Source organism: Hipposideros armiger, unplaced genomic scaffold (assembly GCF_001890085.2).
Source record: "Hipposideros armiger isolate ML-2016 unplaced genomic scaffold, ASM189008v1 scaffold_6, whole genome shotgun sequence".
NCBI classification, from domain to species: domain Eukaryota; kingdom Metazoa; phylum Chordata; class Mammalia; order Chiroptera; family Hipposideridae; genus Hipposideros; species Hipposideros armiger.
This window is the reverse complement of record NW_017731356.1, coordinates 1,558,998-1,586,488: the sequence shown is the minus strand read 5'-3', so window position 1 is coordinate 1,586,488 and position 27,491 is coordinate 1,558,998. Positions and strand designations below refer to the sequence as shown.

At 46.6% G+C, this 27,491-nt stretch overlaps 1 protein-coding gene across 2 annotated transcripts in view; it reads right to left on the bottom strand.

The window, feature by feature from the left end:
• Positions 1–27,491, bottom strand: part of XCL1 (X-C motif chemokine ligand 1) — a 112,157-nt gene that overhangs the window by 38,186 nt on the left and 46,480 nt on the right. For both annotated transcript variants that reach the window (XM_019647545.1, XM_019647536.1), the window contains exon 2: positions 1,272–1,638. In XM_019647545.1, coding sequence (XP_019503090.1) covers positions 1,272–1,426 — 155 coding nt within the window. In that variant the 5' untranslated portion in view covers positions 1,427–1,638. The remainder of the gene's footprint in view (positions 1–1,271; positions 1,639–27,491) is intronic.

Here is a 27,491-nt window from a genome sequence, read left to right as displayed (position 1 = left end):
CCTTCAAGGCCAATGTGTACAGTGCTGTCTGACCCTGCTGGGGGTGACTGTAAGAGCCCCTGAAAGACTAGCTACATGGAACCTGTGACAAATGGCCCCCAACCCCCCGCATCCACTCTGTCCATTGTGGACCGCCCATCTGTGGCAGTGCCAGGGGGCCCTACCTGCCACAGGTGCTTTCTGCATGTTCTTTATGCACCTGTCCTCCCTTCCCCTCCACGCCAACCCTGTGAGATGGACCCTTAAGAGCTGCCTTGAGTGGTTTGCAGGGCATAGCAGCCAAGGGAACAGTCAGAGGCCAGCATCCAGCCACACTCAGCTTGACAAGCCGAGGGCCAGAGGCCTCAGGGGTCCCTTTTCTAGCTCACACAAAGGTGCAATGCGGGCTGTCAGCAGCTCTGGATGTCACTGCCCCACTTTAAACCTATGAAATGAGCCACTTCATCATGGTGAAGCACTTGCCGAGGTCATAGCAGTAGTAAATGGGGGGATGTGTATTCCGAACCAGGTCTGTCTGCTCCCAACCTGGCTTCTGTTCCACTCTGCAAGGCTGCCTCAGTATTTAGAGGGAAGAAAAAGGACGTCTAAGAAACTCCTTAGGACCAACTAATTAAACAACCTCCATGTAAGTGCCTCATGAGGAACCTCTAAGGTAGGCGACAGAAAGTTCTGGAACGATACTAATCTATGCAAAGGCACAGAGGCAGGCAGCACGCACAGCCACTGAATTCAACAGTCTTCTACTGGACATCGACCAAGTACTGAGCGAGGATCTAGGCACCAACAAAGAAAGGAATAGGCAATAAATAACCTCGAGGAGCTCACCATGAACACTCAGTGACAGTCAGATGACAAAGAGAAGGCCAAGTAGAACACGGCGGGGTTCATCAGAGACTGGCAATTGTTTGTGTTGGGTGGGGCAAGCAAGCTCCAGAGTGAGGGTAAACTTGAGCTTGGCCTTGAGGGGTAAGAAAAGTCTCTGTAGAGGGCAGTTCCTTAAGAAGTGACAGACCCCAGAGAGGTGAGCTTCCAGCCTCAGGCCCTGTAACGCCTGGGCACTGGGCTGAGCAGGAAGGCCAAGGGGGAAACGACTATGACCCGCCCTGGTCTCTGCTGGGCTTTCCAAATGAAAGAGCCATGTCACAGGCTCCTGCCCACAATCCCTCTGCTGCAGAGACCCAAAGCATCACAGGAGAGAGAGAAAGAAACATGGCCCCCCGGCGAAGAGGGGGAGAGAGCAAAACAGACTTCTGTACTGTGACTTGACCTACCTGGGTTTCCAGGTACCACAGCTCGCTTTCTTGAAAGTTGTCGTTAAACGTAGGAAGCCAACACCTCTTCTGAAGTGACTTGGGCACAGCGGTGCTGGTGTGGCAAGGCGCCAGAGCCATCTATCTCCTCGACGAGTGGACTTTCGAAAGGTCATTTTCACAGGGGTTGCTTGTCTGGAAAAACTTCATTCCCAAAGCTGAGTGTGGGTCTCAAAGAGGATGCAGCAACCCCTCCTCAAGGCCCCCCGTTCCCTGTCGTCGGGGGAAGAAGGGAATGGATGTGAGTGGAGAGCACGCTGCCCACACACCAGGCGCTGTTTCCTCATTCTGTCTTCGTGGCACCATATTGAGGAAGGATTTGTTTACCCTGGTTAAAAGAGATATAAAAGAGGGTATATTCAGAAGATATGAATGTCAAGAGAAAGAGTTTGTAATATCCATATGCAAAAGGAAACACGGGAACAATTTGGTACCATTAGATACGGCAATTTTATCTATAAGTTTTTTGGTTTTTTCTAGTAAAGGTAATTTGGTTCAAAGATTAAGAAGCACTGACCATATCCCTCATTTTGGAGATGAGCAAACAAGGACCAAGAACTTATGGGATACACCTAACTTCACTCAAATAGAGAGACAGGATTGCACGTATCTAGCCCAGTGCTCTTCTCACAAAGACATCCTCTCTCACCGAAAGCAACCGTTTCCAACTCGGATCAATCATAATTCATTGGGTTGCCCTTCGGACTGAAGGAACATCCTAGCTGGTCTTCTGCAAACATTTACCACAACCCAAGCTCCTCTTGGGAGCAGCAGCACAAACACATGAAGCACCTGAGCAGGCTCGAGGGTCTTGCCCATCAGGGAAAGTCAAGTTCTTCATGCAAAGCCACCTCATCATAACTGAGCCCCGATACGGCCTCGTTAACACCAGCAGGCTGGAGAGTGACATGATGTCTGCAAGGAGAGGCAGGGCCTGCGCCATGTCGGCCAGAAATAGCAGCAGGACTGTGCAACAGAAAACATCCTGAGACAGCTGGGCTGCGTGACAGGTGAAATCAAACACCGCATTCTTCTGTGGCACAGGAAGGGCGGGGGGGTTGAACAGTTTGCTGAGAGAAACCCAAGGAAACCTATCCATTCTCTAGCTCGGCACCCCCACCCCCACCCCCCACCATTTCTCCTGCACTTTCTCAGTCTCTCCACGATACTGAACAGAATCCATCAATCCTCCGGCTTTGGAAGGTTCCTTGAGAAACTTTGATTCGCCTCAGTCTGTGAAGGACATCCAGAGGTGCAAAAGACCCCCAAGTGTACCTGCTTTGCCAGCTTAAGACAAAAGGGGCAAGCCTGCTCTGGTTTCACTGAGTGCTGATGGAATGGTTTCTGGGGGGTATTAACTATCGAAATTATGTGATTTTTGTAAGCTCCACCAATAAAAGGAAATGTGGTTGTTTATCCACAACTGCATGAAAATAAAGGAAAAGACCCAGTCCTAGACCCCCCCTTCCACCTTGAAGTGCAATGACGTGGCCCCAGAGCAGTCACCGAGTCGCCCGCCTTGTTCTAGGAAGAGCAGCACCCTGGCACACGGGTGAGTTTCACACCTGGTGCGGCTGGGGAGCCTCCTTGTGGAGGTGCTGGTCCCACCCGCTCGCTCTCAGCTGATGTGCGCCCTTCCACCTTTCCCTCCAAACCACTAGCTATTTTGTAGGATTTCTTCCTTAAGTGCCTCCCCAAACCTGTTCGGACAGACCAAGCAGTGTACGTTGCTGCAGTTATAGGGGGTATCGGGTTGGCAGGCCCAAGCAGGTATTTTTTGTTCCCATCTCAAACACTGTTTTAAGCACCCTAGAAAGCAAATTACAAATATTCTCTCACCCCTGACTGGCCACTGCCTAGAACTTCTCACTCATCCTTAAAAGGGTGGGCAAGTACCCCCCGATAATCATTTTCTTGAAGGTTTCTTGTCAGAATCTTCTAATTTTTATCTCAGCTAATAAAACTTTGTTATTACCTGGACAGGTACAATAGTCCCACCCCCGTTCCCCACAGTTTTGCCTTCTGTGACTTCAGTTACCTGTGGTCAACCGTGGCCTTAAAATATTACATAGAAAATTCCAGAAATAAGCACTTTGTATGGTTTAAATTGCCCAGTGCTGAGTGGCGGGAGGAAATCTCACGAGGCCCGCTCCGTCCCGCCCCGGATGTGAACCCTCCCCACGCCCGGTGTCTTCACGCTGCAGATGCTCCCTGCCCGTTAGTCATGCAGCAGGCTCTTGGTGACCAGCTCCACTGTCACGGTATCAAGCCACTTGTGTTCAGGCCACCCTGATTTTATTTATTAGTGGCCCCAAAGCACCAGAGTGCTGATGCTGGCATTTTGGATAGCCAGAAAGTGCTTCCTTTGTATGAAAAGGTGTGTATGTACAGGAAAAACATAGTATATTCAGGGTTCAGTGCTTCCTTGGTTTCAGGCAACCGCTGGGGGTCTTGGAACGTATCCCCCATGGATAATGGGGGATGCCTGTACTACATACACCATTCATTCCTTTGTTCCAAATATTTATTGTGTCAGCTACTGTTTTAGGTATCAGGGATATAACAATTAACAGACAAAGTCCTTAGCCTCATAGAACTTAAATCTGGTGGAAGAGGAAAGTGATAAATGAGCACAAATGCACACATATAAATTGTCACATAGTGGTAAGTTCTTTGTAGGAAAAGGTAAAACAGGTAAGGGGACAGAGGAGAGTATGTGTTGGTATTACTTCATTTAGAGTGGTCAGTGATAGCCTCCCGAAGAGGGTGGCATTTGAGCTGCATCAAATAAGTGAGCAGCCCCTCTTTGATTAGATACATTTCTCTCCATATGACTTGTCTCTCCAAGTAGACTGTAGGCATTTTGCAATGAGACCCAAATCCTGGCACTTTAATATAATGACCCTAGCACAGGCACTGAATATCTACCTCGCTGCCTGCATGTTGTGTTAAGTACTCGATAAATATTTACGTGTTTGCAAAATCAGATTATAGATGCTAAATTCTATCCCTTTATATCATGCCACCAAACTGTAGTAATTTCCATCTTTTCGCCACTATATTGCTCTAGTGGAAAAGGGACAGAGAGACATGATGAAGGTGAGATGCCAAGATGCTCTTATCTACTTACTAGGCTGCAAACCTAAGCAAGATAGATCAGCTGAAGAGCACACAGAAGCAGAGCCACTGTGTGAAGATGGGAGGGACCCTATCAGGAATCATTATCTCCCCCACCAAAACGAATCCTGAATTAACAAACGGATAGATATCTAGATAAGACAGCAGCTTGTTCACAGTCACATAGCTAATGAGTGAATGAACAGAACGGTTCTAAGTGTCTAAATTCCACCCCCATAGAGTGTTCTTGCTCAAGCAAAGACTAGCATTTATGGAAAAAATTGTTGCCTGAGAAAAAAAGATGGCAACAAGAAGTGTTCTCCAGATGTTGCAGCAGCTGGATGTAAAATCTTGTGGCAATACTGCCTGTCCAGCACAGCCCTTCTCTCCAGAGGAATACTGTCCTCAGGGTCCTCCAGGCTCTGCCTGCTGTCTGCAGTCTACCTTCTCCCTTGGACAGCCCTGCTGATTAATGTTAGACAGTTAAGCTAAGCAATTTTCTTTGTATTCAATTTTCTAATTGAATACAAAGGCATGCACCATGGTAAAATCAGATTCTTCCATAGCAGAGATTTTAATAGAAAGAGTATTTATAGTCAGTGCATGGCCAATAAAATTATAATTGCAAATGTTATCTGCTGGAAATGTTAAATTAATGATCCATCTGGATTTGCTGTTTCCCTGGTGCCTCTGAAACTACCTTTCTCGGAAACATGAAGAACTAGAAGGTTGGATTTAAACAACTTTGCTATGGCCGAGACACTAAAGACGGGGTCTGCTTTTTAAAAAGATATGCCATAAAGAACAAATGTAGGCTTTCAAAGGCAAGTTGTGTGTTAGTTTCCATGCTTTTTAAGCAAATTATTCAAAGGGAAGCATTTGGAGTGAAAAGACCCAAAGAGTGAAGAAAACTGTCACCAAACATATGGCATTTGATGTAAAATTAAGCAGAAGCTACAGAGGGAGATAAATTATGTTGCTCTTCCCCCAGGCCCACGGAAATGCTAACAGTATGTTGGCGCCATCAAGGATGTTGACTTTTTCCCCCATAAATGTTTAATTTTTCCTGGAAACCACAGAAAATGAAATGATTTAAAAGTGTGCTTTCAGAAACGCCACTAAATCTCCAAAATGCACTAAAGCCAGGAAAAGACCCACCTGGTTAGTAAAAAGTCTGAATGACAAAATAGGTTTTAAAGAAACACAATTTCATTGTTTTCACATAAACATAAAAGAATATATGCAGTTGGTAAAGTATAAACTACTAATGGTCCTTAGAAAAATTGCTTCAATGCATAGAGATGTTTTCAATTAGCAAGTCATTATTAGCATACAAACAGCTTGAGAATATATTTTTCTCTTAAAATCATTGTCTCAAATCTTGTTTTCCCTAGTTTACTGAAACTATGTAATAAGTTAAAAAAAATATGATCCTTACTCCAAAGACCTCAAATTTATAATCAGCACCTTTCAAAATCTCGTCTTCCTGATCTGTACATATATGCAGAAGAAAAAGCACAGGAGGACCCAACTTAACTGACTTCATTCCATCAAGACAGGTGGCCAGATGGAGAACTTTCTAACCCATTCAATTAGGTTAAGGGAAAAAAATAATTAGCATGTAAAATACCTGACATCAACCACTCTAGTAATGTAATACAACCAGGTAATAACAGTTTCCCCCATTTTTTAGAATATTCTTGACCTAACTTGATTAACTGGAATTTCAACATTCCTGGCCCAAACTTAAATTTTCCACAATCATTGGTTAAGGGCCTTCTGTGACTTTTGAACACTAAATATAGGAATGAAATTTATGCTATCATATGGCTTATTTTTTAATTTGTACCAAACTTTAAAACCACTCTAAATTCCTCTTAATTTTTTTTTATGAGTAGCATTTAGTGTCTCAGTATTGTTTTAGGTTTTTCTATACCTGACCTGACCTATATTGTACACTGTTCTAGCATAGCTTACCAAGAGTATTCTTCTAAATAGCCATCTTGAGTATTCTTTCAGACTTTTCTACTTCCACTGGAATCATAACGAGTTTTCATGATAATTTTGTTATCAAGGGGATGAAGGAATATTAAGGAGAATAAAACTTCATCTCTAGAAAGTCTCTTGGTCCTCCCTTAATCACAAAATTCTCCATTGGCAAGCACTTGGTAGAGATAATCGGGAGTTCGAAAGATGAATGAGAATAATAATAAAAGGTGCGTTTGGAGGGTGAATCTGGGATTCACACCCTCCAAGTTGGAGTCCACATACATATATACAATGACATTTTACTCAGCTATAAAAAAGATAAAATCCTGCCACTTGTGACAACATAAATGGACTTCAAAAGTATTATGTTAAGTGAAATAAGTCAGGTGGAAAAAGACAGATACCATATGATTTCACTCATATGTGGAATCTAAAAACAAATACAAATGAACAACAACAAAACCAAAAAATGAACTCATAGAGGCAGACAAGAGAACAGTGGTTACCAGAGGGGAGAGGGATGGAGGGGGCAGGGGGTGGATTGCATGGTGATGGACGGAAACTGGACCCTAGCACCCTGCAGTGTACGCAGATGTTGAATGATAATGTTGCACACCTGAAGCCTATGTAATGTTATAAACCAACGTTTCCTCAATAAAACAAAACAAAACAATTCTCAAGTAGTCACATAAATTTTGTCACTTTCATAGTTTAGGTTTATAATAGATCTTGCTGCTTAATAAAAATCATCCTTTTAAAAATAGGAAAATTTAATGGAGTGGGGGATGGAAGAAACAAAATCGAACCAATTTATGTCTCATCGGCCCACAGACAGTGACTTGAAAAGTAACAGAGAAGCACGTCACTCAACCTGCTCCCCAAACACCACTTGCAGGCTACGTTCACATCACCGCCACAACGCGGAATTTTAAGCAGAAATCATATGATATGTGATATATACCGCTTATGTATATACATCGAATATACGAGGCAACTTACAAGTAACATGGATAATAAATCCCCTGAAAGAATATGCAAAAATGTGTTACATCGCAGCCATTTTGAACTAAATGTGATTTCAAGGAAAAAGACAGATATGGAATCCGACGGCCCGGGGAACGCCTTGTAATTCTGCTATCGATGCAACCTCAAGAAAAAAAAGTGCTGCAGCTTTCTCTATTACTCTTCATTTTCACTGAAATGGATTATTTTTAGATTCAAAAGTTCAGCCTGCACTTATCGGCAGCTAAGAGTTTTTCCTTAAATATGCATTTGCTCTGAGATCTTATACCTTCTGGGTCATTTCTTGTACCTGATGTGGTAGATGAATTGGAGCAAAACAGGACACAATTGTTCGTTATAGTGCATTTCCAAAGTACTTCATTTCTGGTTAACAATGAAATTCTCGCAAATTATATAAATTATTGCTTCAACAGTCTACATCTGGGATGAGGAAAAGTTGTTGGCTTATTACTCTTTGGACACTGTTTCAGCCATGGATTGGAACTACAGTCAACCTCCATTAGCTGAATCTTTTGAGAATACGGTCTCTTAGCTAATGGAGTTTTCTGGTGAACTGAGGGAACAGCCAAAACACTTTACAGAGCTTCCTACAATCTCCTAGAGAACATGAGAATTCTGTGAGACCTAAAAGTTGTTCTACCAGGAAAAGAAGGAAGAAGTAGAGAAGGAGAAGACGAGGGAGGACAGACAGAGGGAGGAGGAAAACAAAATGGAAAGAAGGTTGGGTTGAAGGATACTTTCCATGCCCAAATAAATTTGAGCATCTTTTTTAACTGCAGGACTTCTGTTCATTGTGAATCTCCAAGAAAAAAAAATTATGCAACGTGTCCTAACATATATAACCAAGAATAATTTTCTCAAGACCCCTAATACGTCATTCTATTTTATGGAGTCAAGTTCAAGAAATGCTGCTCTAGGCTGTTTCTTGTGCTAGAAATAGTGAGTTGCTCTATTTTCCACAGCTGTTCAAATGGCTTTACTGCACTTTAATTATTTGCTAGCATGGAGTCTCTCCTACTAGTTCCCACCCTGTTTGAGAACCAGCATCCACCCCCAGTGCCTTCGGGAGCACCTGGCAAAAAGGAGGTAATCGATAAATGGTTGCCCGACATACATATTTGTTGAACTAATGAATAAACACTTTGCACAGTATATTAAATATATTTTAATGAGGGCCTCCGTGAGGCTTCACTTTCTTCTCTGTAGAGGAGAGAGGTTTGTCTAGTGCTCCCTCAGGGTCCTTACTGCCCTAATCTTTTTGATTCTGTGACTTCTCAGGGACTCAGGACAGTCATGCTGAATGAGGTCATCCTACAGAATTACCAGCAGACTACTGAAGAGGCCAATAGGATTAATCATCCACAGTTAAAGAACTTGCCCCAGAAACGTCTCCTCCAAATAATTATCTGATATCAGTTTGTTCTCTTGCCTCTTCTCCTCAGAAACCGAATGTAGAAGTATTCAGGGTTACCGAGGGTTAGGATTTGTTTCATGCTAAGTCATCAGTTTTTGTTATAAACTGCATTCTATTTTCATAATCAAAGTTTGGAGGTTTCCCCATAATGATTTCATGTTTCCATCCTAACAAGCAAGCTAGCCATGGAACTCACTGGGAAAGGTTCTTGATGTTTAGTTATTCACAGTGATTTTCTGATAGGAGTGATCAACTGAATAGCTTCTCTGATTGTTTTCCAATAAAATTTTTCTCTCCAATCCACTGAATTATTTCACATATTGCATCAATCTTATTTATCATTATTGTAGCACTGATTCTTAAAACAAAACAAAAACATGGTTTCTGGGGATGAAAAATATGCTCACCCCATTTAATCCCAATTATGCTAGAGAGATCTAACTTGCAAAATATAAAATATGAATATTTTCTACCCACATGACATACCATTTATGACATTGATTGATAAGATTTTCTATTATTGCCTTGAATTGGACATGTCCTCTAAAGCAGTACTTTGTAATTATCCTTAATCATATCCCCCAAGGATGGAAACGGGCTGAACACACCACTGCTCTAATTTCACACAGATAGAGGGAGAAGATGCAGAAGCAATGAGATTTTTCAAGGTTACCCAAGGTCCCACTGTGTCAGTGGTTTGGAAAGAAAGAAAGGCCCGGCTTCTAGCCAGCCTGGGGAAGTCTGTCCTGTCCAATTCATAGTTTCATTCAAAGCACAAGAGAGCAAGCAATTTAATAGCTGGTGTCACCAATACATCATAGGAGGGATGGTACAGCGGTGTTAGGATGCAAATAGCTAGCTGAATATAAAGTGTCTTTTCTTACTAAGCAAGAAAGTGCTTCCAACTTCTCAAAAACACTTACATCCATATATGAAAAGAGAATACAATTGCAACAGACGGCATGTCGCTCATTAATTTATTTTCATTAAAATGTGAAGGGGGCAATGCAGTTCTCCTCCACTCTTAGGAATAACCCTTTGAGGTTCGGAAGAAGGAAGGAGAGCACGTATGCCAGGTTGTGCCAGTCGCTGCCCCCTGACACTCTCTCTCCTGAGGAACACGCCAGATGAATGGCTGCAAGGCGATCCCACAAAACCTCAGGAACTAACCCTGTATCACGTTCTTCTCTCTCTCTATTGAAAGCATGAATTGTTGAGAGTGAAGTGCATGGGTCTCTCCAGAAACCCGCGAGCTCGTGGGTAGAAAAGGATGCTGTGAGGTACTTAACGTACTTGCTGACCATGTAGCCAGCGTCCTCTCCCCACATGCGGAGGGGAATGGGATCAGCCCCCTCTATCCCCAGTGCTCGTGGCACGCCTGGCTGCCTCCAGCCTGCACAACGGAACAAAGCATGATCAGGAAACGTTCTCGGCCTGCTGGAGCGGGTGTGCTCTTTGGTCTTATCACCCAGGCGAGGAAAGGCAGAGGAGATAAAGCAAGAGCACCCACCGGACAAGAGCAGAGCTGAAAACTGTGTGCTCTTCCTAAAAGCCATGGAAAGAACCACAGCCCACACTCGGCCCGCGCTTTCCCATTTGGAAAACACTTCCCGTCCCTTTTCTAATTTGAGCCCCATAGCAACCCTGCGAGATAAGTCAGATGGGTACTTTTTCTAACTTTTAATGATGCCAAGTTTCAGACATACAGAGAACAGTGTTAATAATCTGAATAGCCATCTCTTGGATTTCACAACCTGAGCATGTTGCTGTATGTCCACACCTTTTTCTTTTACAGAAGTATTTTATTAAATCACAAGCAACCCATGGCATTTATTCTGATCACACCTGACAAAATTCTCCAATACCATCTCATAGCCAATTCATAATCAAATAGGACTATCTTCTCGTTTTACAGATGCGACTTTTTTGACATAACAAACTAAACCAGCAGGCTCCAGGACACACAGATTAACAAAAAAAAAACTGAATCTAAGAACTCAGGTCCAGAGCTTCCAATTTCTCGGTCCCAATTCTTTTCACTTTGAAGACAGTTTCATTGAAATACTCTGAACTGGAAGAAGAAAAGCTACACAGACCTCTGTGCAACATTAGAGCAGGGGAGGTTTTCATACAACGTAAAGTGAACACGTGAAATTTATCTCCAATGATTTCATATATTATTTTTACTGGCCTTTCTCATTCCCTGGAGTGTGGAGTTTTGCCCTCCCTCAGCCACTCTGAGCTCCATAGGCCGTTGGCTCGTGTTGTCCATGCCTCAATTGAAGCTCTGTCTACGTCTGATGGCAGAGCCCAGGCCCTACCCTCGCTCTCCCATGTGTAGAGCTGCTCCAGGCTCTTCACAAGAGTTCACTCATTTGGCAACCCTAGGAGGTGGGTTCTACCATTACCTTTCCATGGAGGAGGGGGCGGAGGCACAAAGGACTGTACAGCTGGTCTAAAGTCACAGACTGTAGGTGAGGGAGTTGAGATGTCAGCTCAGACTGTCTGGCTCCAGAGCACAGGATTTCTTCCTCTGATTTTTGTTTGCTTGTTTACGTATTACATTCACTCGCTTGCACCCTAGCTGCAAGGAGGTGGGAAATTTGAGTTCTGTCTTATCCACTTGCTCATTTACCCAAATCTAAAACTGTGGATTGAAAGATGATGGGTGAGCATGGTAATAACAGACGTCCAGTATAGATTCGAAGACAGGTGAGGCTGTTCCGTTCACATGTGGTGTCCCCTGAAAGCTCCCATGGTCACCACTCGAAGCCCACAAATGGAGGCATGTATTTATTGTCCAGTTACTGTTATCTACACACTGCAATAGTCACTAAAGACAGGCCCTAACCACCCCACCCTTGCGTGTGTGCTGCTCCTCTCATCAAAAGGTGGGAGGGCCGGCTGAGTGGCTCAGTTGGTTAAGAGCTTGCTCAAGAGTTTGAGCTCTGAGCAACAGCGGTTCGAGTCAGCCCGAGCTGAGCAGCCGCGGGACCCCCCAAAGGGGGGGGGATGGGCCAACTAAAAAAAAAAAAAAAAGGTGGGGCACATCCCCCCAAACCTCTTGAATCTGGGCTGACCTTGTGACCACCTTCAATCAGAGTGAGGAGATGCCAGCCTTTAAGAGGCTGGCAGCTTCCGCTTTGGCTCTGGGGAAATCCAGCGACCCTCAGCCCACACGGAGAGGCCACATGGAGAAGAACCAAGGAGTCTGGTCTCCGAGAGAATTCCGACCCTGGACAGTTCCCGGCAGAACCCCCCAGCCACCCCCAGTCACCCAGACAATCCCAGCAGAGTCCGCAGACTTGCTTGCTCTGCCCTCTCCGAATTCCTGAACCACAGCTCATGAGCACATTAAATGGTTGTGGTCTTAAGTTGCTCGATTCTGGATAGTTTGTTACACACTAATAGATAACTTGGACACACGCTACCACTATATGGTCACCTAACTATGTGTACAACAAACATTTTGCATCTCATTCAATATCTCCCACAGCAGTGGTCAGCAAACTCTTTCTTTTTGTTTGTTTGGGGTTTTTTTGTGTGTGGTTTTTTCTTTAGCTGAGCCATCTGCTACCTGTTGGCAGCTCAGCGGCAACTCAGCTCGGGCCGGGCATCGAACTGCTGTTGCTCAGAGCTTGCACTCTTGCGCGAGTTGTTAACCAACTGAGCCACTCGGCCGGCCCAGCAAGCTCTTTCTTAAAGGGCTACATGCTATTTTAGGCTTTGCAGGCCATGAATCAAAATTGAGGCTATTATATAGGTCAGCAGTTCTCAACCTTCCTAATGCCGTGACCCCTTAATACAGTTCCTCATGTGGTGGTGACCCCCAACCATAAAATGATTTTTGTTGCTACTCTATAACTGCAATTTTGCTACTGTCATGAATCGTAATGTAAATATCTTTTTGTTTTCCAATGGTCTTAGGCGACCCCTGTGAAAGGGTTGTTCGACCCCCAAAGGGGTCGCGACCCACAGGTTGAGAACCGCTGATATAGTGCTTATGTAACCACTGAAAATGTAAAACCATTTCTAGCTCAAGGCCTATAAACACAGGCAGCTCAGCAACCCTGTCCCTTGGGTGGCAGGTTGCGGACCTGGCTCTGGAGTTTTGCTTTACCGTTTGCTGTGTCCTTCCTGATGGGGACTTCCTGTAACTTAATTAAGCCCCTATTCTTGAGCATTTAGTTGGGTGGTAATTTTTCCCTGTTCCAAAAATAATGCTTCCATAAACCCTTGGGCATAATGCTTAATAAATCCTTATTTCCTTAGAATAAATCCCTAAACTGGAATTGTGAGGTCACAGAATCTATCCATTACGCCGAAACACCCTGTACAGCTGTTATACCCATGCACAACCTCACCACGCCAAGTGCTCTACAGCAGTTCACGACCATTTCAAGGGACCATCAAGAAGAAACGCAGTTTGACTTTCGTCCTGGGGGCTGAGTGCAGTACAGTGAGTCCCCCTTCCTCAGTCTTGGGCTTTGTTTAGAAGTCCTGATTCCGGCTGGGACGGTCATGAGGCCACGCTCACTGCTTCCCAGAAGGAGCTTAGCCATCCCAGGCCCAGGAGGCTGCCCCAGCCACCCCTCACTCAGCACCCACTTCACTTCCTCCCTTCTGAGCTTTAGCTCCCAGCCTGACAACCACCATCTAGGCAGTGACTGCCCCTTTCTGCAGCTGGCCCGTGTCTCTCTTCCAGTCCCCTGTGCCCCTCTGCTGGCACATGTCCTTCCTCTCCCAACTCGCAGCCTGCCGAGCCCTCCAGCCCACCCCAGCAGAGCAGGACAGAGAACATGCGGAGACAGCCCTGCTGACGCGGGGCTGCAGACAAGGCCGCCTACTGCACAGACTCTGGGCAGCCCTGCAGGCTCTGATCTTTGACCCCAGCTGTCTAACAGAAATCCACTGCTGCTGACACCCGCGTCCTCCAGTTATTTTTAAACCGGGATAACTGCCGTCCCATAAGGGCATGAAAAACAAGTGGCAGAGCAGCTGCTTCACCATTCTCCTCCCCTACCCACCTCCTGTCCTGGATTGCCCCCTCTGCCGTCCCCACCGAGCCGTACATTCCTCCACTCCCACCCCAGGGGCCCAGCCTCACCTCCCCCCACCACTCAGGTCCTCGGAACAGCAGGTCTTAGAGTCTGTGCACGGCCCTCTCATCACCGTCTGTACTCTAGCTGGTCACATCGTCACATTCACTTTATAGACGTCGATATTGTCAGTGTAACCAGAGTGTCTCCTCGCTGAGGGCGTGCAGCGTGATTTCCACTGACCTGTGGGGCTTAAAGCAATAGGCTGTGCTGACCAACCAGCAAGGAGCTCATGAATGACGGTCACTGGTTTGCGGGTAGGATTCTACTCAGGCGAATTCCAAACGGCCCACCGCGGAAGTCCAGGTATCCTCCACAATGAGCGTTTTGAAGCTGGATACCAATTTGTGCGAAGTCCGGAGTCACAGGGGAGAGACCCGACAATGGGAAAAGCAGCAGGTGAGGAAGCAGGGTTCTGAAGTCTGGCCCGGCTCTCTCTTGGGGACAGGGGAACTTAAGCCTCATCTGTAAAGGGGAGAGAATGATCCCTCCTGTTTCTATAAAGCTTCTCCTGACACTCCAGTGAATGTCAAATAAACCTGGAAGGTCAGCACTATGGTCCCATTTTACAGATAACATGACAGAAACCTCAAAATTAAGTAATGTGTTCAGTGTCACAAGCCTAGCAAGTAAGATCTGAACCCAGGTCTCCTTGATGCAAATTTTTTTAAAAAATGAAGAAGAGGAGGAGACAAACATATGTGTGTATATTTTATTTTCCCAACAGTTGATGATGTGTGTGTGCTGTTCCGGTAAGCGCATCTGGATTTATATTTTCATTCATTCTTTGAAGAGGGAAAAATGAATGACGAGTACGAGAAGAGATAGTAAGGGAGTGAGGGAATAGCTGCAGAGGCCCCGAGCTAGGAAATGCGTTCGGCCTAAACACTGCGCTAAACATGACCCTCTCTGCACCAGGCACTGAGGCTTAAGCTGCGCAAATGCTGCTGAGAAGATGGCGGCCCCTGCCTGTGAAAGTGGCAGAAGTGGTTCACACAGACAGGTCTGTGGTGAGGAGGGGAAGAGCTTGACAGAGAGGAAGCTGCTCTGCGGTAGGTGCATCTCAGAGCCTCGGTTCAAGAGGAGTACCTTCCAAATGTAAGTCAGACATGACAGTCCTTGGCTCAAAACTGTCCGGCGGCCTCTGCCCCACTCAGAGGAAAACCCCAAGTGCCAACAAGGGCCTCGAAGGCTCCACACATCCGCCAGCCCCTGTGGTAGAAGCCAGGAGACAAGAACAGCTGCTCACCGATCCTGGTTTTCCCTGTGATTTGATCTTTATCTATGTGAATGATGCCCATGTATCCCTGGGTTTATATCTAGACTTTCTTTATTGTCCCACTGACTTGTCCTCACAGTCATGTGCCAGCAGCGCTAAAACTGACTTGCTGTCTGCAATGACTAACTGCTCCATGCCCTTTGTTACACTTTTTTTCAAGAGATGTCTAACAAGTCTTGCATAAGAGATGCATTTTAATAACATTACCCGGGCAGCAATTTGAAGATGGATCAGAGGAAGGCAAGATGGAAGCTATTACGTGAATCCAGATTAAGTAAAGGTGAGGATAGGAGAGGCAATTCCAAAATAAGAGGCTATCCTCCCCTCCTACCCGCTCCTCCCACCATGATCTCTGCCCATGTCCCCCTCCCCCAGGCTCTGATACGAAGTCACTTGGTAGGCGAGGTTGGGGCAGATTCAAGTGCTATTCAGAGATGTAAATGACTTGGTGACGTATTGGATGGTGGTGATGAGTGAGACAAGGATGATTCTCAGATTTCTGGCCCTGGCAGCCGGATGAATAATGGTGTCATTCCTGGCGTCACGCAGGAAGGGAAGGTTTGGGGGGTAAACGGAATGATCGGAGTGGGAGGGCTTGTGGGTAATCCAGGAGGAACTCTCCCCAAGCACAGCGCCGAGTCCTGGAGAGAATCTGGACCTGCCGGTTCCTCTTGATGCTGGAGCGTGAACCAAAGCCGCCACAGGTCGTCGGAGGGAGGCCTCCAGCACCATCACGAATTCACTGAACGCTGACTCACCAGGGCACGTCCAGCTAGTTCTAGTTTCGCTCTGTCTTAGTGGTCAGTAGCCTAGAGTTCTGTGAGCCCAGACCAAAAAAAAAAAAAAATGGAAGACAACACTCTGAGCGAGAAAAGCTAGACTGGACCAAGGAGGCAGACTCCCTACGCTGGGAAGGAAAGCTTGCTGGTAGGAGATCACTCAGGGGTGAAATGGGTGACACTGATTACTCCTAAGCAGGGCAAAATATGGAATCTGAGCTCAATTTTGTGGGTAAATCAACCAGAAAGCCTTGAGTCGGCCAGGCAAAGCTTGAATTTTATTCTCATTCCTGTCACGGCTCTGCTCCATGGCTCCCAGGCTGTCCCAAATGTCTTACTGATTTAGTCCTGCTTGGAGCCTTGAAACGAGGCTTGGTTCTTGAGTCATTTCAGCACAAATGACCTTGAGATACTATTCTGGCTAAAACAAATGAAGATTTTTATCGACATGAGCTGCTATAGGAAATCACCATTTATTCCACAGTTCTGGGCCCCCAAATCTTCACATTCAATACGTTAACCTAGTATTAGATTAAGACATACATGGCTTCCTCTCCTCCTTTTTGAAGGAAAGGACATTGTCCTGTTTGAGTCTAGCACAGTGCCTGGTACATGGAAGATAGGCCATAAGTGTTTGTTAAAAATGGGCTAAAATACTGATAAATCTTGTAGTGGGGGGATGGGAAATAATAGGACATCAGTGTTAGAAACGACATTTTCATCACAGTACAAGTGGTAAGTAATAGGATGTCAATATTATCTCATCTGTGTTGTCCATTATTATTAGGATGTGTGATGCAAAAATACGTGATTATCAGGGCTGTTTGCTCTGCCTGTTTCCCCTCTGCCTGCAGAGCTTTTTATTAGATGGCAGTTGAAACCTACCCAGAAGGTATGTCGGGTCAAGAGAAAGAAGTAAACTCTAATTACTTTGATTTCCTTCTCGGGAGAAAAGTATGCTAGGAAAGGCTATGGGGTTGTCTGGCTAAAATAAGGTCCACTGTTTGCTTGTGGGTTGTCATTGGCTATGTTATCCTTGGTTTCTATTATCCCAGATAATTGCAAATGGCCTGCCCCTCCTGAAAATAGTCACCCTACCGAGTTTCTCAGATCAGAGACTCAGAAGCCTGAGCTGAAAGGATAAGCCCATGTATAACAATAATAAAATAATAATAATAATAATAATAATAATAATAATAATAATAATATCAAACACTCACTGATCAATTACCAAACGTGCCAGGCATCGTTCTAAGTGCTCCATATATATTAGCTTATTCAAGACTCACAACAACCCAGTGAGGTAGGGGCTATCCCCTCCCCCCATTTTGCAGATGAGGAAACTGAGGACAGAGCAGTTCTGTAGCTTATCCAGGCAGTCTGGGTGCAGAGCCTGTGCTCTGAACCATTCCCCAGCATGTATCTCCTTCACAAGCAAGGCCCCAGGACGAGGTCCGGATAGGACTCACAGTGAGTCACTCGCGCTCCACCTGTCACTGCCGACCAAGTGGCGACAAAGCCACCACTTCCTCCTCACCCTTACCAGCCAAGAGCAACTCACCTCTAAGAACTGGCTTCTTGCTAGATCTGAAGGTGCTTTTGAGGCTGTATGTCTGGGGGTTCTGTAAGCCCGACTCCCCTTTTGTATCAGTATAGACTGTCTGAGTTAGGAATAGCTTGGTGAGGAAGCGCCACAGCTCAACGACAGATGAGGACAGAACTAACTTGATAAAATGCTGAGTCTCCTGCCATCTAGTTGCACAGAACTTTGCTCTCATGCCAGGTGCCATCCTTTGCAGGGGTCTCTCTTTTTCTGAATATAATGAGGCTTTCCGGCAACAGCTTATTAGTGGAGCAATCCCCCCATGCTGACCTCTCACACTAATGGCCTAAGAGGAGGAATATACCTGTGAGCCGACTGGCTTTACAGAAGGGAAGTGCAGATGCTCTTTCCTCTCGCTTCTTTGACTTGTCCCAGGCTAGTCCCACAAAAAGCAGGAGCCAGTGAGTGGTCCTGAATCTGATTTATATTCTGCATGTGTCACCACCAGGATATCTCTTTGTTCTCACAAAGAACTCCCCATCTTCCCAGAAAGAAAGCAAATATGTAAAGGATGAGGTTCACTTAGAGCAAATGGCATTCTTTAGATCGCAACGTGTGGTCCCCGACCTTTCCACTGGCATAGGGTGGTCGCTAATCAAGGTCCACCAGGTCATCTCTTACTCTACAGACACCAGCTCGGCCCCAGCTTCTCACCACAGCTCAAAGCACTGCTGGTGGGTTGAACTCCCTGCCCCGACAGAGCCAGTCCATCATCTTCCCTCCCACCCACCACTTCTCATAAATTTCTAATTGCATCCCATCCCCTCTTAGTCACTTCAATTCCTGAGAACAAAGCAAAATGATCTCTTGGGAAATTCCTGACCTGTGAAGCTGAGACGCTAAGGAGAGCCCATGTCCAACCCAGAGAGGATGTTGAGTCCGTACCCTTTGTCACCCATTCTATTCATTCGGAAGTACCGAACATGGCCGTGGACAACCCACCATTCTACTACAACCTCCAGTTCCTTTACGGGTTCTCAAAATGCCTATTCAGTGCTACTACTATATGGCAGGTGCTATGCTAGGTGCTAAGGAGTTAACTTGACCCTTGCTCTCTTAAAACCAATAGCTAGGTAGCTGCCTATCTCCTCCCCCATCTCAGCACCCCACCCGCTTCTGCCTGAAAGATTATCATCTCGTCTGACACAGGGGCCGGGATCAAATGTCTCTGGAGGTCCTTCTGCCCTGTGAGAATCTATTATCTTGCATCTGCAACAAAACAGGAAATGGGTTAGACAGGTGCATGGGCACAATTCTAGGACAAGATTGATTAATGACTTAAGTCCGTCTATCGGATCCTTGTAGGCTCTTCCTGCTCTGGAAAGACGATTTCTGCTGTTTCTCTTAATGTTTTGATCCTTAGCCAGTAGGTAAAATCAGATTAATCCCCCGCGTGCTTCTTTTCAGAACACACTATTCTTTCAAACTCAGCCAAGGCAGAGAATCACACTCTGGATATTCTTCCCATGACTGGCACCCAGTAGGAGTGCTGTTAGACTTCTATCTTCTTTCATTTACTACAGGCTTCTGCAGAGCTAAACTACAAACAAGTTTGATCCCACTGGATTAGGAAGACTGGATTATGCTTAGGGAAGATAGTTTAAGAGGACTGGAACCTAACTCTTTGATCTTCTCTACAGCTACAAGGTCGAGCTGAATGACCTTGATGGAACTGGCTGGGATGAAGGCTGAGTATCAGGCAAGGCCCCTCCCCTCACTGCAGGGAAAAATCACACAGCATGTATCGATTACCTTCTCTAGACAAAGCCCGTCCCAAGCAGGTTTCTAAAGCTGGAAAAGCTGGCTGCTCTACACCTAATCCTCAAATTCTCTTTCCTAAAATGACTCCTGCCTTCAATAACTGGCCCATTGTCCAGATTTCATGCAACTGAACTGTGGTACACCATACAATAGAATACTATGCGGCCATTAAAAATCACATTGTGGAAAAATAGTCGGCAGCATGGAAAATGTTCAGGTATTTCCCCTCAGCTGCCCAATTCTCAATCAGAGCATAAAAACTTGCCAAATATTTCACTCTGGTCACTGTTTCCTGAGCACACAGACCTACCATTTCCTGTACTAAGTCAAAGCTTCTAGTCTTAGTTCTAAGAATTGGTTCATAAGCGATGAACCAGGTTTCCTGTTACACCAGCAATAAATAGACTATGCTAGTTCATTTCTTTGAGAAGCAGGGAAATAGGTATTTATCTAGTCTGGCATTCTCAAAAGTGCAAACTTCTCCCTGAGGTTTAGAAGGCATCTGTTTGGAGGTGACTGGTAGTTAAAAACTATTGTTTTGGAGCGAGATCTAAACCCTGGCCCCTGACTTTGTAGCTGGGGGGTCTTAACCATGTAACAACCTCTCTGGGGCTCCGATTCTGCCCTGTTAAGATGGGGCCACAATAATATACCTACCTCATAGGGTTAGTGGGAAAGTAAACGAGTACATAAAGAACTTATTATACTCTTGGGTGCTCAGTGAGTTCTCGATAAACGTCAGCCATTTTTACGTCAGCTAGGTCAGGAATTACAGGCCAGCCTTGCATGGTACTCTGACTGGTAGTTGCCTCAGTCTTTCTCCCCCAGAAAAGGCAGTAAGAGGGGGTGTCCCTCCTCTGGGAGATATAGTAAGAAAGGGACATTGGGGGGTGAAGGGGGATGGTACCTACTTGGGGCCCAGTCTTAGAGGACTTTTAAGTGCACAGATGGTGGGGGCTGTGTCATCCACTGCTTTGAACCCTGTGTAGCATTCAATAGCGCCCAGGAACCAGGAGGTCTTCACAGACGTCAGCGGCTGGTGAAAAGAAACCTGGCTGTGGAGGGTGGTGGGATGAAGGTGTTCAGTGTAGACACACAGCTGCCCTATTCTCTGCAAAGCCATCCTTCCTTCCTACATGACATGGTCATTAGTAAGAGGCTCCATTGAAAAACACGATAAAACAGCCAGTTGCTAAACAAAGGCGACTTGGATGAATGTTAGTCTATTTGCATTCTGTGCTGACAAGGCATTGAACAACCCCAGACAGATGGGATGGAGAAAAGAAATGAGCTGGTGTTACAGCAGAGCTGTGCTTCCCGGGCCTTCTCAGGCAATGACATCCCTACGACCTTGCAGGGACGCGGACATCACCAACACATGGTGACTGTCCCTCTGCAGCAAACAAGCCTCAGGCTGACGGGCAAGCGATGAAATTTAAAAAGGAGCTATTTCTTATGTCTTTCAGAGTCTCTTCAGGAAAATTTGAAGAGAAACATATCACACGTAAATAAAGATGAAGGCCTAGCAAATTAACAGGACACAGTTCCCTGGGTCCTGATGCTGGCTAGGTTACTCTCACCGGCCAGGATGTCATCTCATATGAAGACACCCAAGAGGAGCACAGGGCCAGGTGTGACAGCCAGCCTTGACCTTGACCCTGACCCTGAGCCCACTGGGTCCTGCCTGCACACTGGCCCACTGCCCTCCTTGTCTTCAGCTGCCATCGTTTGGCCTGAGCATGCCTTTAGCTGCCATGTCAGAATCCCACCCAGCAGCGTCGGGCTCTAGGTCCTCCCTCCTGGAGGTCCCTCCGAAGGGCAGACGAGGGAGTGACTCAAGCCAGGAAGCGTGTAAACCCCTGACTCAGCAGACCCAACACCAGAGGACGGCCAGGCCAGGGCAAGGAGTCCTCCAGCCTCAAGATTCACAACCAAGATTCACCCTTCTTACTTAGGAGAAACCACATTTGAAATAGTCGGTGAGATTTTATGTTTGCTACGTGTTGCCCGATGGATGAGGCTGCACCCTTTTTTCCAACCCAGGGATGGGCCCAAATCTCCTCCCGAGCCGATATCCCAGTAACTGGGGACAGGACGTGCCTTCCACTAGTTGGAGTGAAAGAAGGAGAAAAGGCTGACAAGAGAAAGCGTGGGGACAAAGGGGGACTCATAGCGTTTGTGTGGCCAAGTCCTGACTGGTCACCCCTGGCATCACTGCTGGTGACCCCACAGGGATGCCCCACTGCCCACACAGGACCCCTCTGGCACCTGCACACGACACTGAGACCGCCCCTCGTGTACCCTTTCACTCCACTGTCCCCAGAGTGTCCCAGCAACTCTTCTGTCATCCCCCATAATTCAAACCACAGTTCAATGCCATTCTATTTACCTCTTTCACGACATGTTAAAATTTGTCTTGACACCTTGTCTTGACATGAGTGAGCTTCAAGGTAAAATGCAGCAATATTTCTGATATTAGAAGCCCTGAGCTGTGACTTCAAATTCTGGTGATAGAATAATTACTTAAATAAATAGATCTCTCTTGTTCTGAAGGCCTGTATAACTCAGAGACTTCCGGTGTGCTCAGAGAATTTACTCCTAGTGACCATTTATATCATCGTCTCCAAACTTTTTTGATCACCCACCCCCACAAGTAAAAAACTGTGAGCATGTGTCTCCAAAACACCAGGGGTGCCAAAACAATGCACACATTTTAAGAGATGTTATCTGTGTATTACTTTTCGAAGCTGAATCGAATTACGGTAGCAATGTGCCGTAGCAATGTGCATTTGCTCAAAAGATGGCTTTAATCAAATGAATGCTAGCATCATTCATTGTATTACAATTTTAATACAGTTTTTCCCCCCTTTCTTAAAGTGTGTATACATTTTTTTGGCACCCTCTGTATATCTACATTGACTTATAAGTTTTATACATAAATCATTGTCGATCCACAGTGTATATTTTAGAGCTCAATTTCTTTCTTATTTTAGATACAAATAAATAGAAATAGAAATTCGAACATATTATTCCTGTTATCAGGTTATTACGCAGGAGGAGTGCTTATACCCGCCTTGGAGGCTTCGATATAAGAGGACAGGGGACATACATGTGAGGCCACGGTCATCTTCACAGTGACAGTAACACCTCTCTCCCCTCAGTGGGGTCTTGTTCTGACAGACACATGTACAAGGTCCTCTGAGCTAATAATAAGCCAATGGCTTCTCCCGCCTAATTTAATGGGAAGTCCTGTGCCACAGATAATTTCCAATTGTCCTAGCCATTCATTTCACCCCTCCCGCTTTATGACATGCTTTTTGGGACACTCAAGCTGCAGCAAAGCGGGCTTCCCACCTCCCTCCCTGGGTTTAGCCATTTCCAGAAATGCTAATGAGCAGTGAGATGGTCACGCCCCATGAGGGAGAAAGGGGGAAGATCACACAGGAAGAGGACTCTATCACCACTGCTCATCCCTGTCATTTGCAGGTCTGTCCATAAAACGAGGAAGATAAAAAGGCCTGTGAGCCCCCACTCAACGGTGGTCTGGCCTTCCACATGCCGTAGATGCTGAAATACAATCGACATGCCCTTTGAAGCAGCGTTCTCTCCCTGCAGGTTCTCCGTAAATGTTAAGAATATTCTAGGGCCGGCTGAGTGGCTCAGTTGGTTAAGAGCGTGCTCAAGAGTGTGAGCTCTGAGCATCAGGGTCACTGGTTTGATTCCCAGCCCTGAGCTGAGCTGCCTGAGCTACCAACAGGTGGCAGAATGGCTCAGCTAAAAAAAAAAAAAGAATATTCTAGAGCGACCCACCCAGTCTCTCCAGGGCAGTGCATTAGACCAGACGCAAAGCGAAAAGAGCAAATCACAGGACGGGGCACCCTGCTGCCAAATTTGGACCCTCCTGTTCAAACTGTCACCAGGCCAAAGTCAGCCAAGTTCACCGTCCAGTGTAGACCAACCATACGTCCTGGGAGTTGGGGGGACTGACCTAGGTCTACGGGGCCACACGATGGACAAGACTCGGCCTGCCCTCCAGGTGCTCGCAGTCAATAAAACAGCTATATACCTAAGAGAGAAGGGACATCGGGGAGGTCTCACCGGCAGGCCCTTGCTGCCTAGCTGGTCAGTCAGTCCCTTGCAGTCCCTCAGGGAGCCACCACCACACGTGCCCGCCAAAGCAGCCATACATTAGGTAAGCTGTACAGACTCAGCCACTTCTAATGTCACCTGGGGAACTCCTCCTATAATTATGAGGGGGAGAAAGAGATGATATGAAACCCATACTCTAAAGCCCTCCTTATCCAAGTGGGGAGAGGAGCCACGTGCCAAAAAGGCACTCCCCAAACCAGAGCCCATGGCAACCCCATGCCAGGGAGCAAACCTCCTTTGCCGAAAAGCCTGCAGGCAAAACAGTCCAATGCCGCGGAAGGCGAGGTATCGCGTCAAACTCGTCATTTAACTACTCTTTTAATAAGCGTCCCACAGGGTCTTCCGGGTCTAAGAAAACAGTGGGTGGGAGACAGGAAACGCAGTCCCCTTGCCCACGGAGCCTCTGGAAAATGTCTTCCATGTCTTAGGCCTGAGCCTGCTCGGATCAGGCCTCGTCCTCCCCAGGGAACCCTGTTTGACCTTGTAACACATACTTATTAAACAGGGTTTTGTCACTGTCCTGTATCCTGAGACCACAGGAGTGAACAACACAGACACACGCACCCCCAGCCCCCGTGTGGGGCTCACGTTAGCATCATGATATGAATGGCAGGTGCTGGAAGCTATAGAGAGAGTGACAGAGGGAAAAAGCGGGACAGGGACAGAGCTGCCTGCAGGGATCGGAGTCTAGGCTGAGCGGTGACCTGGGAGTCCAGGAATTGTGGGAACTCGTGTCACATGGGACCGAGGACCCAGAGAGGTCAAGCCTGGGGCCAGTTGCTGGGAGGCTGAGTGTGTCGGGGAAGAAGTGGGGTCTTGCCAGGAACACATCGAGTCCTGAGCCCCCCTTTCGCGTCTCCCATTGCTCATGTGGCTGTTGGGAGGGGGGGAGGTCTTATCCAGAGCATGCAGAGACCTTAGCTCTCTCTTTATTCCTGAAAAAAAAGCTATGGGAAGCCAGGGAGGCACCATGAGTATCACTGAAACAACATAGGAATATGTAAATTACAGTGATCACGGTCTTCTAGCTGAGGGTCGTTATTTTTCATGATTTCAGCAAGTGACAAGTGCCTGCTCAGAAGCATGGACAGACTTTCCCAGTCGTAGTAAATTCCTGAAGGCTCTGCGTCCGCCCCACTTTAGCTTTGCCTGGACAGTCACCAAGCTGCCCCGGGCTAAAGGCGCCACCTGGTGGTCAGTGCCAGAAATGGCCTAGCCCCCACCACCTCCACTGGTTACCCTCCTGCCCCTTTAGCATCTGCTCATTTGGGGGTGTGACAGACATGCTCTCCATATGTACAGTGATGTCTCCACAAAATGTCACATGCGTACAACTCTAGGTCTCCTTCTCTTGTATACAATTTCTTTCTCAATTCTCTGGGAAAAAAACCAGAATTTCACACTGATCACCACAGAGTAAGACTCGAAGTCCCTCCCCTGGCCTTTCTGCCTCTCTGACCTCTGACCACAGGCCCGCTTGCTGACCACGGTCCACTCACACTGGATCTCTGCTGTTCCCTGAAGCTGCCCAAGCACTCCCCTGCCTCAGGGCCTTTGCACGGCAGTTCCCCTGCCTAGAATGCCCTTCCCCCCACATATCTACATTGATGGTCCCCTTGCTTCTTCCAGGAATTGTCAGTTAGCGGCTCCTTTGAAGAGATTTTCTTTGACCCTTGTATCTAAAATATAATCCCTTACCCATTTTTTCTTCAAAGCACTGATCGCTACTTGATATTTTACAATGTATAAATAACCCTTACCCCAGATTTTCGTTTATTGTCTGACCGCCCCCATAAGAAAGGAATTCCTCAAAGGCAGAAACTTTGTTTTGTCCCCTGATGTGTATCAAGTGCATAGGTCAGGGCACATGAGAGAAATTCTCCCCAATCTCTCCTCCTCACCCTTCCCTCCAAATACTGTAAAATCTATTATCATAGCCAATGTGCATAATATTGGTGCTGGTGACAGCAAGAACAAGGGAAGGGAAATTTGTAGGCTTTCAAATGAGAATCAGCTTTACAAAGAGCCAGTGAATCCCTGAAAATTGCTGAGAAATTCTCTGCAGAATCTTCATGTACCTCTTATCCCTTTTTAATTAAGTGTGTTTTCCCTCAAATGCTAGCAATTCAGAATGAACATAGTTGAATTTCTTTTCTTCTGTTCTGCTTAATCTTTGGCATGGCACTATTATCGTCTTAGCTCTTTATCTCAAATATACTGTGTATATTTGCAAATCACATTTTGAATTACAGCCCATCTGCAAATGGGGAACAGTGCTAAGGATATCTTACATTTGGGGAACCCCAGGTTAATTTGGGCATGAGCGATTCCTCTATACAGCAGGGGAAGGAGGGATATATGTGGCCCCAGTAAGCTGCTGGTTCCTTTAGGAATGGGATTCAAAAGACAATTTGCTAAGCATTTGGTAAGCCATACTTACCTTCAGGGACTAAATAAACAAGGCAATGGGATGGCTCGGATTTATACAATAAGAAACCCAGAGACCCCGTATCAGACCTCATGTACGACTGGTCCTACAAACCTCACCCCAGCCCAGCAACAGTCAAGAAAAAAAGGAGTAGCCTGAAAAGTATAGGAAACACAGGGAATTGAGTCAGGCAGCTGGCACATCTGTGTCTCTGCGTCTACCTACCAGCCGAGAGGCAATGGTGGTCGGTCGTTAGATTCATAAGAGAAGTCGCTGTCCCAGCCGCCCGAGAGGACCCACCATTGTCAAAGTCAGAGGGCTCACGCTGTCCAGTCAGCCCACTGCGAATGGATGACCAACATGTCTACGTGGAAATGCAAGACCCATTGAGTCTTTTGTCAAGATCATCTGGCAAAGCGGCCCATGCACTCCTCCTCAATGCAAACGTTGACCCCCTGAGGACCAGACAAGAACAGGCCCTCTTTACCGCCCATACGTCCTCTTTTTCCCCTCCGACTTTGCTCACAGCTCCTAAATTGATGAAGTGGTCATGTGAATTCAACTAAATTCCCAAAAGGCAAAAATATGTTTACTTATCTGTTGTGTTTTTCCCTGCAATGAGAGCCATCCTAGACACGTGGTGGCCTGAGACCCCCAGCCAGGTCACCGGATGGTGGTCCTGTTACACCACCCACAGCTCCCCCCGAACCCTCAGCCTTCCCAAAGGTTCCTCCACAGGCTCAGCGTTTGATCAACACAAGCACATCCACACACTCCAGCTGACCCAGGAGCAGGCCGCTGGGGATTTCTACTGGACTCATCACAAAGCTCACGTCATAAACACGGCTGAGCACTCAGCCAGCATCGCCTGGGCGTTCTCCACGAGTCGTGTGCACCTCTCCTGGTTCTGCCTCCCAAATACAGCAAGGCGTGATGGTAACAGCTCTGACTCTGAACTGACGTGGGTTCAAATCCTGGCTCCCCAACTTACAGTAGAATAGGTGAAAGAACAGAACAATTGTACAGGGGTGCTGGGAGATGACACAAGCTGGTGCCTAGCCCGGAGAGAGACTCTCTAAGTGTCAGCCACATAATAACCCCTGGTGGGCAAGGGCCAGCTTTGACCTCTTGTTCCTAGCTGTTTGGTGCGGACGGACTGGCTGCAGCAGTGGCTGCATCCTCCCACGACTGATAAAAATATTTGTGTCCAAGAGTTCGGGTGGAGACGCTCTGTTATAGCTGCTGTTCAGGGTCAAGCTTCGGAGCCCTCCTCTGTCGTCTCCAGAGTTACATCGCATTTTCTTCCTTTCAAATAAGAACATCCCCAGAGCCTTCTAGTTGCTAAAGGCTGCAGCAATGAGTCAGCAGCTCGCCCTGCAGCCAGCCGCTGGGGCCGGGCCGCGTGCTCAGAGGCGCCTGCAGCAGCCAAGGCCAGGCCCCCAATCCCCAAACATAGCAGCATTCCCCCCTCCCCCACCCCAGGCGCTCTCTGCAGCTTGGGGCATTCACAGCTTGATGCCCTGGGCCACCTGTGGTCCCC